Raw genomic sequence first — 12,956 nt, 5'->3', positions numbered from 1 at the left:
TTCAGACGACCCCGAAATACTCCTTGAAATTGGTGAACAGAAACAAGCTGCGTGAAACAAGGGAGAGACCAATTCAGTCCAAGTGTCTGTCATATACGTTCTTTGGAAACTCCTTCAAAACGTTGACTTGGGAATTCAATGAAGAACAGAAAACGCACGAATTGACGAAAGTGGATCCAAAGGGGGACCTTGTCACAAGTGCTTGTAGGGGATCCCCAGTCGTTTCAGCTCAAGATGAAGATCGTTCCGTAATAGGTGTCGTGGATTGTAGTTCAGATGGAGACCTCTATTTGATGTTCTTCAATGAAAGCTCCCTTGATATCGAAGGTAAGGATGAACATGTAAGCTTATGTGCATTTTAATCATGATACTCTAGACAGCTGCGGGGCATTTAGACTTGTGCCATATTGCATGGGATGGGGATTTTTATATAGACTCGAGTGTTTTACTGGAAAATACACCACTCGTAAAATTCATACGAAACCACATCCGGGACTCGAGTGGCGTATTTTCCATATCCTCACTAGTGAAATATTGATGAATTCACTGATATCAAGTTTGTCTCTTAAATTGTACTTAAACTCGTTGGTGTATCATTGAAATATCTTTAGGTCTTCCCCGAAAGTATTCGGCAATCTTCGGCAATCTTCGGCAATCTTCGGCAATCTTCGGTATTCTTTGGAAATTTTCGGGAAATGTTCGGCAACATTCGTGTTTTGGAGAATATTCGGACATCTTCGGAAAGTGGTCAAAAATCTTTGGAAAATCGTCTAAAACGTCGTCATTAGGATGCCTATAAAATAAAAAGAACATTACATGTTAGCTCGAAGATATGAATTTTATGTTCTCGTGGCAAGAACAATATCTCACGAGTGAGCACAGCTCACTCGTGAGATATTGTTCTTGACAGTTACTAGAAATAGGTGGCCAAAATGTCCCATATCATCCAAAATAAGCATGAAAATATGTACTTTACATGTAAGACTAGGTTTACACTAGTAGAGGAAATTTTTCCAGATTCATGATAAATCCGGAATGTTTTAGTACTAGATTGATTTTGCCTTTTACACACAAGTGGATGAATGCAAAATAATGAAGTCCCCGGTTTGGTCATGTCTCCGGCAATTTTGAATCTGGAATCTAAAGTGGGAACTTTGAATCTGAAAACTTTTGACTCCAGGGAGTTGTCATGTAGATGACTAGAGCTCTCGTGAATCTTGTGAGTTTGTGGTAGAATCAAAATAGTCACTGATGACTATTGATGGAGCTTGCTGGCTGCCTCATTCTGTTACAGGTCCAGGAATCACTTTTATAATAATGGGTAATGCCATATTCCTCAGAAACCAAAATTATCTGCCTTTGCAATGTTGACATCCTCCACACTTTATCGGAGACGATGATGATGGCTCAATCCAAAACCTTGACTTTTTTGTTTAAAACCAGATCAAATGCCTGGTGGGACATCATGATGGGCAACAATAGTGTGGTCAGCAAGTGGAAAGAAAACTTCAGATTGTCTCAACCTACCCCTAGCCGCCTTTTTGGTGGCATTTTGTTTCTCATTTTCAAGGCAACAAATAGCTTATTAACCATTCCATCATGAATTTTCCAGGCCCGGAGTTGTTGTCGTGTGTTAACTGTTAGGAATTGGACTATCTTTTCAGTATAAATGCCCAGGAATCTGAATACTCTAAAATTGATGAATCTGGAAACATTTAGGAAACTGGAAATATCTCCCCTAATGTAAACCTAGTCTGAAACTTTCCTTCTTATCTTGGAGATTCATTGACCTGTACAGGAGACTGGGTGACTCCCAGATTATCTGGCATAGACAGCAGCATTAATTGGTGATGAATTGATCTTGGTCACATTGTTAAAATTTATATAATAATAATAGTAAAAATCATAATAATAATAATAATAATAATAATAGTAGTAGTAGTAGTGGTGGTAGTAATAATAATAATAATATGTGATTCAACTTAAAACAGATCTTAGAGTTGGACAGACAGATGAACCTGCATTTGATGTTACAGACTCACCTGCTATTCGACGTGAATCTACACCATCAACCTCTCCACCAGTGTGGGAACAATGCAATGCAGAAGGAAATAATCCTTCACCAGGTAGACAAGAAACAAGTTCATTTTAGATGTTTGGATGATATCTCTGCCTGATTGATAGTTGCCTTTATTTCTTGTAATGTGTAGTTCCAGAAAATATCCATACCCCCCCGACGGAAGGGATTGGAAATTCTGGGGGGTGGGGGGGCTCAAAGACCCAGGAATTTCTGGAGGGGGGAGGGGGGTTGTCTCAATGATTTGTTTTTTCCAGACCGGTCTCAATTTTCATACAGTTGTACGCAAAGTTTCGTTGTTTGCATTTTGCTACTCGAGTTGCAAATGCAAAAAAATAAATCTTGCTGATTTAAATCACAAAATGAAAATTCTTGTGCTGGTTAGGCTCGATATTTTGTCGCCACTAGAGTCCCATCATTTTCCCGAGTAGCGGCTGGTGACCGAAGCGCATGTGGTGTAAAGTAGACGAGTTAATCGTGACTGATTGAAAATATGTCTGTCGCACTTGACCAGGTACTTCTGTCACTACTATCTGTATCGTTTCAGCTGGAAGATTTTGTCGCATTTTTAAGCTGTCGGCAAATTGAAGAATTATTTTTCTCGTCGCTCATGCAACTTGTAGAACAAGATCAAGAGCAAAGGGTTGCGTTAGGCCCAGTTTAAATGTCGCAATTTACATGCACCGAATCTAATTGCTGAATTAAGTGCATGTAAAATGCGATGTTTAAATCAATTAAATGCGACATATTTCAATGAAATGTGAGTTCAGTTGAATATTTGACTGATGCAGTCAAATATACGACTGAAGTTCGACAGTTGATTTAGACAACGCATTTTACATGTGCTGAATCTAATTCATAAATTATGTTAAATTATATTTTACCCATAACTCCATAGTTTTGTGCTGCATGACATGCGCACAGCAAGCTGAAGGGAATTTTTCGCGACGGTTGCAGCAGGAGTAGTATCACATAGAAGGAAGGCTGTTGAGAATGCCAGTATGTGTGGTTCTTGCTTCACTCCGATCGTGTAATGTAGTTATGCAAAACCAATTTTAAAAACGCTTAAGTTTGGGCCTTTGAGCAAATACCGCTCTGTGCTACATGACATGCAGAGTAGGAAAGCAATATGGCAACTCTTGAGGATAATAGTGTGTGAGGTGGTTCTTACTTCCTTTCAGCAAAGTTATGTAGAAGATGGAGAATGAAGTCTATGAACTTGAATTTGACCAGGAGAGTGAAACGAAAATCAGAGTTTAAGAGGTAATGCACTTCCATCTGCATTATAAATTGCCCCATTTTGTTTGCTAGAATGGTGTTTGGAAGGTATGAATGATCTTAACGCAAAATGTGCTCCTTATCATTGTCAGCCGCTTTGGTGGGAAACTTGTAGCGGAGTCAGCTGGGAATGAACACGTCGCTAGCGCTCAGCAATTTTATGCGACAAAAAATGCGACGTTTAAATCAAATCAACCAAAATTATTAATTCAAGTCAACTAGAATTAGTATTTGATTCGGCACATGTAAAATGCGACATTTAAATTGGGCCTAAGGCCCAGTTCAGATGCCGAACTTTTCATGAGCTGAACCTAGTACGTTGGATTAAGTACATGAAAAGTTTGGCGTCTGAATCAGTTAAAGACAGCTATTTGAATTTGGAACGGCTCAGCCGTTCTTCCTGCCTAGTTCAGGCGGGAATTTCAGCTTTGAAACGGCTTTGATTCAGACGTCAAACTTTTCATGTGGCGAACCTAATGCATACACCTTGCCTGAAAACCTCTGATGTTTCGATGTGTTTTGGTTCAAACTGAATTAAGTTCGGTGAATTAAGCTCGACGTCTGAGTCAACAGGCATACTTTTGATAATTTGGGTCAGTCCAAATTTGAATTAAGTTCGGCTCATGAAAAGTTTGGCGTCTGAACTGGGCCTAAGAAAAATATTTGGCACTGCAACATGACAACCCAAATAACAGCGCAGCTGGGAGGCAAAAGAATGGCTAAGAAAACTTAACTCATTGGAAACGTTAAAAACAGTAAGATATTTGTTAAAGGCCAGGAAAGTTCTCATTTTCCAGCTTCCAAATAAAATTGAATCTTTCAGATATATACTTACAACGATTTGATCTGCCGAAATTTGATACAAAACATGCACTGAAAGTTATGTTGTTTTGATTGTATTGTTGTGCTTTAAACTGGTGCAGTGGAAAGCCTTTTCTTTTTCAGCATTTCTCTCTCAATGGTCTTGGAAATGAACGTTTTTAGTAACTGCTGTTTTATCAAAATTATGAAGCGGAATTGACAGTATGTACTATTAAATCTATAATTTTCATATCGCAAATTCTGCGATGTTCATCCTTGGGGTAGTCAACGTACCTTCTGGTGATGTGTTGGTCACAGTATCCACCAAACTTTTCGGAAAAAAAGGTAAGGATCAAAATTCGGTATCTTGCACTAAAAGAAGTTGCTTATTTTTGGTTTCCACAAGGAATGATAATATCTCCAGGGGGTGTGCAACAAAAATGGAATTTTCGGAGGTTAGGGGGGGTCCATTTTGTGAGCCGATTTTGGAAAATTCAGAGGGGAGGGGGATCGTAGGAAAAATTCTTCCATGGAGGGGGGGTATGGATATTTTCTGGAACTACATAATGTACATTTTGGTATCATACAACTCATCAGCACTGTACCTATCACCTCATCCAGGCTGTTACCAACAAAAATTTGGTCAAAAATGAAATACACAAACAAAGTAGTCTATGTGATGTCTACACACTCACAGATTTCTGTCTTATAAGTATGGCTTTTTCTATTCTCCAAGTAAACTGGTGTCTATCAATCTTTTTGCACACTTGAGTAATATTTGTGAACTGAGGTGCCAAATTAAAGATGATTTCCAGACCATACTGCACACTCTGGAGAGTTTGTTTGCATTTTTTGTTTTGTTTCATGTTAGACATCACAAAATGTAAACATTTTGCAATTACTTACATGAAGTAAATTTTAAAGTTTCAAAACAACTGCCATTATGGATGCAAAGTGGTAAAAGCTCTATGCTTCATTCTTCCTCATAACACTTAATGAAACAACTTCTTAGCTGTAAAAATCAATGAGGCTGTTGGAAAAATAATTTGAAAGGCCTCAGAGATAAGGTACATGTATGTGGTTTGTGATGAATAACATTGATTTGCATTTCATTGATTGAAACTTATAAATTTGTTTATGAACATTAGGGTGCTGAGACTGCGCCGTATGGACTGGAAATCATCTTCAAAATATGTATGTAAATTTACACGTAAAACAATGACCAGCGTAGCTGAACAGAAAGGTTATACTGTAGCGAACAAAGGAAGTCCTATCTAATAGCCCAGCTCTGGAGCTAGTGGATTTTGCAGTTAGGCTAATGGATTATTTCCCATCCAGAAATTGAAGTTTTGGAAGTGAAATTTGAGTAAATTCAAACTTTTAATGTGTGCTAGTGGGATTTTTTTTCAGTCCTGTGAAAATGACTGTTTGTCTAGTATGTTGTACTTGTAGCTTGTCCAAAGGGCAAGCTGAAAAACTGATTTTCTCTTGCATCCTGAAGCCATGCACCATATCTGATTGTTTTTTTTGGCTCAGTTTCACTTTTCTTGGAGGAAGTAATATTACTTCCTATTACTTTAATATTGCTTACTTGAGCAATCAATCTAAGCAACTGCTGGTCATGCATTGCTTTGGAGCCATGTTATATGTGTTACTGTGAAATTTTTAAAGTCAAATCTCAGGCACGTTTAAGCTACAGAGAAAAAAAATTAGCATTTAAGAGATTAATCTTAGCCCTGGTTAATTTTTTTTGAGATGTGAAATTTCAAAGATTTGCGTAGAGAAGGCATGTTGGATGTGAATTGACTCCAAACAGTTAAAGAGCTAAGCTTAGTGAAACTCTTTGCATGGTGAAATTTTCAGTTCCGTGGGTGTAATAGTCACTTGTGAACAAAATGCTTTTCAAAAAAAAGTGCAAATTATCTGGTTGGCAAAAGCACCAATGAGCTCATACTTTCTTTGTAAAATTTTGAGTTTTTAAACACGCGTCACACAAAAAGTATTCAATACATCGGGCTCAAATTCTTTGCAGCAGATGCGACATGTATGCCCTTGCAATATTCGGAATTGAGTTTTTTGCAGCTTGATCAGAAACTGAATTGCTTATGTTAATGAAACAAATAATATTATTGTAATCAAGGATTCCCCTACAGTACTGTATACTCGAGTAATTTTACCAAACGAATTACGTACATATTAACTGAACTAGTATCCTTTGCTTGAGCAGAATCTAGGTTTGCAAATGATGTTCCCGGAGACGCCTCTTTATCAGCAGCTAGACGACGCCCTGAAGAAAATGACACACCACAAGGTACAGTACATGACATGCATAGAGTCACGCAGTTTCTATGTTGATTGGCACCACTTGAGATTTCCTTTTTTTATTCATTCTCTATTATCTGTACCTCAATTGCTTTTAGGTGCAAGGCCATTGTTTGGGTTCTTCGTTTATTGCTTTTTTTAGGCTACATGTAATTCAAAACACAACAACCAACCATTGTTTTTAATTTGCCAGATTTCCAAAAAGATAAAACATTATCAAAACTATTAACTTGATTAGGAAAAAACTACATAACTCAGAATAGTAAGAAAACTAAACAAGCTGATTATGAGTAGATAGAAAAAATATAATATACTTTACTACATGTAAATAATATGAACTGCAAATGTTACAGATCACTCAGTTTGATTACAGTACATAAGCAATGATCTTCTTGCAAGAGAGTGGTCACAGTGAAAATGTAAGAGTTTGCATGGGAAGACGTATTAGTTAACTTATTTTCGGAATGTATTCTGTGTTGCTTGTTTACTTAATTTGCTAAGTTGAGGCAATTTTTAATAGTAATTGGACCAAGTGGAGTACAATTACATGTAAGGCAGTCATTATACATTGAACTCACTATCTCTTTACTGATTTTCAAAATCAGTGCCTGTGACGTCATCTAGCTGCAGATTATACAATAATCTTGACAAGGGCATTCAAGGTCACGTGTAATCATGTCACGTATGACCGCGGTTCATGATTTCTAATGGTAATCGTGTCAAGTTCGTACGCTTTGTGTTTCTTGTCGTCAGTGAAGAAGTAAAAACACGACTTCCATTTTTTTTTTCATTCAATGTATAGTAAAACCGTTGTTAGATTCAGTTTTTGTGATATCCAGAATAATCAAGATCTTGGTAAGGGTTATCAACCTCAGCCTTCGGTTTCAGCTGATAACCCTCACCTCGAGCCCTAGCCTAAGCTCTCTAGCCCTTTGAAAGGATCTTTCAGTGGCTGTTGTCTATTTCATGCCAGCAACATTCGTCCATGTCAAAGACTGTTTTTTTTTTCAGCTTACGTTTTTTTTTTTTCTCGTCACACTGTTAAATAGTGCAAAAGGGCTAAGGTCTAAAATGGCGATAAATAGAGGAGTACCAACATAACGAGCCCTGCCTCCGAATAAGCAGCCTCTGGGGCTCGTTATTTTCAGGGATCGTTACTTTCGGGGGGTCGTTACTTTCATCGTGACTTTCATTACCAACAGTCAACCAGCATGCGACCGACTGTTGATCGCAATGTAATGGTCGAGATGTCGGCTGAGTGTTGACGGACATACCGACCAACTGTTGACTGATAGTGTCGACCAACGGTCTACCAACTGACACTCGGCCGACTCACGGTCAACATATCAGCGGATTCATCGACCGACACTCAGTCGCCATATCGACCGATAGTATCGACCTAGTGTCGGCCGACAGCTGCCTTAAGTATACATGATCGGGAAACATTAAGAAGGAGGCCATTAGAGTGTGCATAATTGATGTGCTAATCACGTGGATATCCTATTACAGGTATGCAATTACAAAAAGTTTAAACTGGATATCTGTAATTGGACACCCACATGATTGTGCCAAATATGTAACAAATGGCGTGCAGGGAACTAATCATAATCAAAATTTTGTTACGATTATAGCTAGAATTGCCTCAAATCAGCAAAGTAAACAAACAGACAACAACAAGAAAAGCAAAAACAAAAAACAGACTTTCACACAATACTTGGGCTTGGGCCACCTGTGGTGATATGTGTAGTACAGTAACATAATTATTCTTTATCGTACTGTACACTGTAGTTAACATGTACATGTAAGTTCGTAATTATTGAGAAATCACCTTGTTTCACAGCGAGTGAGATTCCTACAAGAGCATCTACTGCAACTCTGTCCAAAATACTGTCAGAGACATCAATACAAGGTAAAAACTATGAAAAGACTGACTGGGAAAAAACAAAAGGTCTCATGACCTTAAGCTTGGTTAAAACTTAGGACTTGCTTGGTACTTACTTCATCAAAATCAAAATTCTGCTTCAGTTACATGCATCCAATTTCAATCTGTAAGTACTTAGCTTGGGAGAATCCCAAGGGTCTAGATATTTATTTGCTATGAGTTATTTTTCAGAGTGAGAGAGCACCCTCGAAACTGGCCCAAAGTAAAAAATAAAGGTCTGTGGACTTAGGGTGCTTTTTAGTCCCCTCCCTTAAGTCATCACCTAGTCAATATCACCTTCACCCTTGCTCCCTAAAATATCAAATCAAGCATCATCTGAAAGGATCCAAATTCAAAAGAACAGCTATACAGTGTCACAGCATGTGCTGGGAATTGTTTTAACTCTGCAAAAATGCAAATGAGAGGGGGAATCAGAACCATCTGACTTCTGTAGGCTATTAACTAGCTGTTTTTTTCTATCGGTTTGGGAAAGCGCCTTATTTTGATGGAAAATCAATTTGCCAGAAAGAAGCTGAACTTGCTCTTACGGAAGACAAAAAGTAATAGACCTCCTGTGCGATCTTGCATTTACTGCTTGCAGAACAGATCATGAAATAATCACGTAGAGTTTGGAAAACGTTTCATGATTAAATAACATGACTAGGGTATTAGTGCTCGAAATCAGAAGATTCCACTGTAGAAATGTGCTTGTTTTCATGACGATTTCATGTGAAGATCGATGGTATAACATTAAAGTCACATTATGCAAAGCGGCTCTATGTGAAGTGAAGACAACCACTTCAAATCACATGCTGTGGGTATGGTGGATCCTAAATGACACAGTGGTGACATGTAAATTGCCTTTTAGCTCAATGGGAATTTTCCATTTCTGGAGAAATAGGAATACTTTTGCAAGCAAACTTAGCATATGGCGTGTGGCAAGAGATTACATTTCATATTTGAATTTGCAATTTTATTAAGACAAAAGTCGTGAAAATTAAGTCCCATGAAAAGAAGTGGCAACAAAATAAGCAGCATTGACTATTTCTGGCTTTCAAGTGACACGATCGCTGCCATATTGGAGGTTATTAACAACATATTTCCAATAAGCTTCTTCTGTTTATATCACCAACGTACATGTATGCACCACATCTTTTTCATTTCTGTCTCTTGGGATTGGTTTCAAAATATCGATTCTAATTGCACCTGGAAAAGTTACTCTTTTATAATAGCATAGAATATTGCTAAAGGATTACCATCTCTGTTGATCTGTTTTGCAGTCAATTTCAGTTGCAACATTTATTTGATTTATCATTGTATCTTTAAGTTTGAGTTTCTAGATTGTGTTCTCCGTAAAGGGGATCTCATTAACCCATTGAGGCATGTGCCGGTTGTAACCAGCCGTGACGAATGTTGGCCTTTGTTCCACTTCTGACCTCATCACTTTTCACCAAATGTAGCATCACGTATTTTCAAGTTCTGCAGGAGGAAAAGATCTTTCCAATGACACCCTGATCAGAGTGACTGGATCAAATGACCCTGAAATATGCACGAATTTGAGTGAAAATCTCGTAGCAAAATTTCCCTCGACTACACTTGGCTACTCTGTGGCAAGATCAGAATTGCCTGTCACGATGATGCTTTCTTGGGAATTCATAAACTAAAAGCAAGCCCAGTAGAAGGTTAACCACTGCAGCCAAAAAAATAAGGAAAGGAGAAAAAGGAAAGGCGTAAAAAATTTTTAAAAAATGAAAAGCCTTAGACGTAGGTCACTTGCTCGTCCAATCTTGAAATGTTGATTTCTGCACATGCCCAACCAAAAATTCTAGTGGAAGAAAGGCATGCTCTCGTGTTACAAATGTCTTTTTGAGTATTCTGGAGCTAATTTGGCTCATATCCAGGCTGAAAATGGGCATGGGTGAAAATGGGTGTCAATGGGTTTATAAAACTGGGGTTAGCATGCGAGCAGACTCACCTTTGAGTCTCATGCGCGCAGCAAAGAAACAATCAACAATCCTTTAACCTTTTTTTCTTTATGCAGAAACTGCTCAGGCTGAAGAAAAGAAATGGTCCAAAGAAAGGCCATCCGAAGAATTCCAATGCATCTGGAATCGAGAAGTGCAGAGCGTAAATGAATTTCAAGATTTGTTAACCGCTGTTCTCAAGATTAATCTGGACCCCAAGAGAGAATTTGGAGGTGACTATCGTTCCTTAGCAGGGGTATTTAGAAAAGACATGAAGTATATTTGGTATTTGGAAACCGCATCAAGCCCTACTGAACGGTTGCTGAAAGATTGCCGGCCATCTCTGGGGTATCTAAGAGATATGCTATTGAGTAAGGAGGTGGGCCGACGAGACGTTGCTAAAGAAATGACAGCTTGGGTTGAGAAAAAGCTGGAATGTCATTGTTCAAATTGTGGCTTCTCTCTTCGGTAAGACAAAGAGTTACTTGAATGTTTGAAAACTCAGTGCCCAGTTTTTTGAAGGCTGATTAGCGTTAACCTGCAGTTACATTTTAATCTAGGTTTTTTTCTCCGTTGATTTTCTCTATTCTTTTTAGAGCAACAATCATCAAATTGAGGACAAAAAAATTAAACTTAATTTGCATTTTAAGCTTTCACATCTGAATTCAAATTTCGCACTAACCTTGGGTTATATAAACCCAGCTTTGAACAACCAAGCCAGATAATGGAAGTTATCTCTGTTAGGAGGATGACTTTGGTGGCAAATCAAAAAAGTCTGTTGCGTCAGGAGCCCATTACCCGGAGCCTCCATCTACTATACTAACCCTGTCAGTTTTGAGCCAACGCTTTCCCGTATCTTTCTATTGTTAGAAACAGCTCTTGTGGGAGTTTTCACACGATACCCGAGCTAAGACCATTCTTTGCACATCGAAGACTGGGATGCGGATCCCCTTTGGCGACTATTTTCAATTGCTTTTTTTTTATTTGGAGAAACAAAATATTTCGTGGGAAACTAAGAGATACCTCTGCTAATTGTAAAAAACAGAATGACACGGTAAAGGGTTGACCCTAGGTTATAGTACGTATGGAGGCTCTGGGTGATGGGCTTCTGGTTGTGTCTGTTGACAATGCGGCTGACACACATCTGAAAGACAAAAAGTGGGTGCTCAATATTTGCTTAAGCTGGAATTTTGTTCATTCCAGATAGTACTGTACAAACTTGGTTCTATGTATCTTACAGACTTTGTAATAATTCGATCTTTGCTGAGGTCTAACTGTTCAATTCCAGTGTGAACAAAGATATTTCATAATGATACGTATTATGGCTCAGAGATGACGTAGGGCTTATTGAGGGTAGTAAGGCCTGGTTCACACTAGCGACATAACATAGCGGCATAATGACATAACAGCATTATTGCGTTTGTTGGTAATGTGGACATGGACATGTACTCTTTTTATTTTAAACTTATTTTTGTTCATTTAATTTCTAACAGAGTGAGTACAAAAAAATATATATTTTTTTGTTTTTTGTTTGGCATTATAAGGAAAAGATCAATTATTTTTCTTTTATGTCATTGCGTTGTATGTTGATGCTGTTATGTTGCTTTTATGTCATCATGTCAGGATGTTCACACTGCAAACTTAATGATATAATGTCCTTCTTATGTCATTATTTATGTTTATATGATTATATCACTAATGTAAACTACGTAGGTTTTAGGGGTGGTTATTTTTGAGGTGAGAGCAGGCAAATCTTTGTGAATTTGTGATTGGCATTTCTTTGTGGCCCATAACTCACGATAAATCCCTCTACTGATTGTGATTACTACATGAAGTGTGTATATTTTCCAGGAATCTTGACATCACATTAATTAATAGAAAATGCAAAAATTCAGCTTTGTTAAAGACCACCCCACCCCCAATCATTCTCTCATGTCTGTTTTAAATTCATGAATAGCATTAACAACAGGGTTGCCACGGTCAGGGAAAAGTCAGAAAAATTAGATTTCATTCAAGGTCAGGGAAACGTCAGGGAGTTTTGTATCAGGTCAGGGAGTTTCTAAATCCCTGTTCAAAGTCAATGAAAAGTCAGGGAATTTTATCTTAAGGTTGCCGCAAATTATTTTATTAGGTGTTTTTGTGTACACAAGGCAATTTTGTTTTAAACATTATCTGAGCCATCCTTATTTTTGTTGATTCACGGCGAGAATAGTCATCATGCAGGGACAGTGAAAATGACTTTACAGTCTGAGTGAAAAGTCAGGGAAAAGTCAGGGATTCTTTTGCTCCGGTGGGTGGCAACCCTGAACAGTGTAGATCAAAATATAAATTGTGTACATTAAAAATGCTGTCTATGTTTCTGCTTCACACCTCTGGTGTCTAAACAAAGCTAAATAAATTAAACAAGTGTAGGATAAGATATTTTGACAACGATTTTTTGCATTTTTATTTTTATTTTTCTGTCAAAACATCTCTTTTTAAAAGGAATGAGTACAGAAATATTAATAAACTAATAACTTGTTCAGTTTTCAATTCCTTCACATTTTTCTTCCCCTCCCCACCCCGCTGAATTCCTCTGTCCAAGCCTTCCTGT

The 12,956-nt window shown here is 37.9% G+C and overlaps 1 protein-coding gene across 1 annotated transcript in view; it reads left to right on the top strand.

The window, feature by feature from the left end:
* Positions 1–12,895, top strand: part of LOC145499446 (uncharacterized) — a 13,321-nt gene extending 426 nt beyond the window's left edge. Inside the window, exons 1-5 of the mRNA XM_081478959.1 lie at positions 1–327; positions 1,992–2,126; positions 6,384–6,467; positions 8,319–8,387; positions 10,441–12,895. The exon at positions 1–327 is cut by the window's left edge and continues 426 nt beyond it. Of these exons, the coding sequence (XP_081335085.1) occupies positions 1–327; positions 1,992–2,126; positions 6,384–6,467; positions 8,319–8,387; positions 10,441–10,835 (1,010 nt within the window). The 3' untranslated portion in view covers positions 10,836–12,895. The remainder of the gene's footprint in view (positions 328–1,991; positions 2,127–6,383; positions 6,468–8,318; positions 8,388–10,440) is intronic.
* The last annotated feature ends 61 nt before the right edge of the window (positions 12,896–12,956 follow it).

The sequence above is a fragment of the Orbicella franksi genome, chromosome 10 (genome assembly GCF_964199315.1).
Source record: "Orbicella franksi chromosome 10, jaOrbFran1.1, whole genome shotgun sequence".
NCBI lineage: Eukaryota > Metazoa > Cnidaria > Anthozoa > Scleractinia > Merulinidae > Orbicella > Orbicella franksi.
The sequence above is the reverse complement of the archived record's forward strand: the minus strand, read 5'-3'. Positions and strand labels throughout refer to the sequence as shown.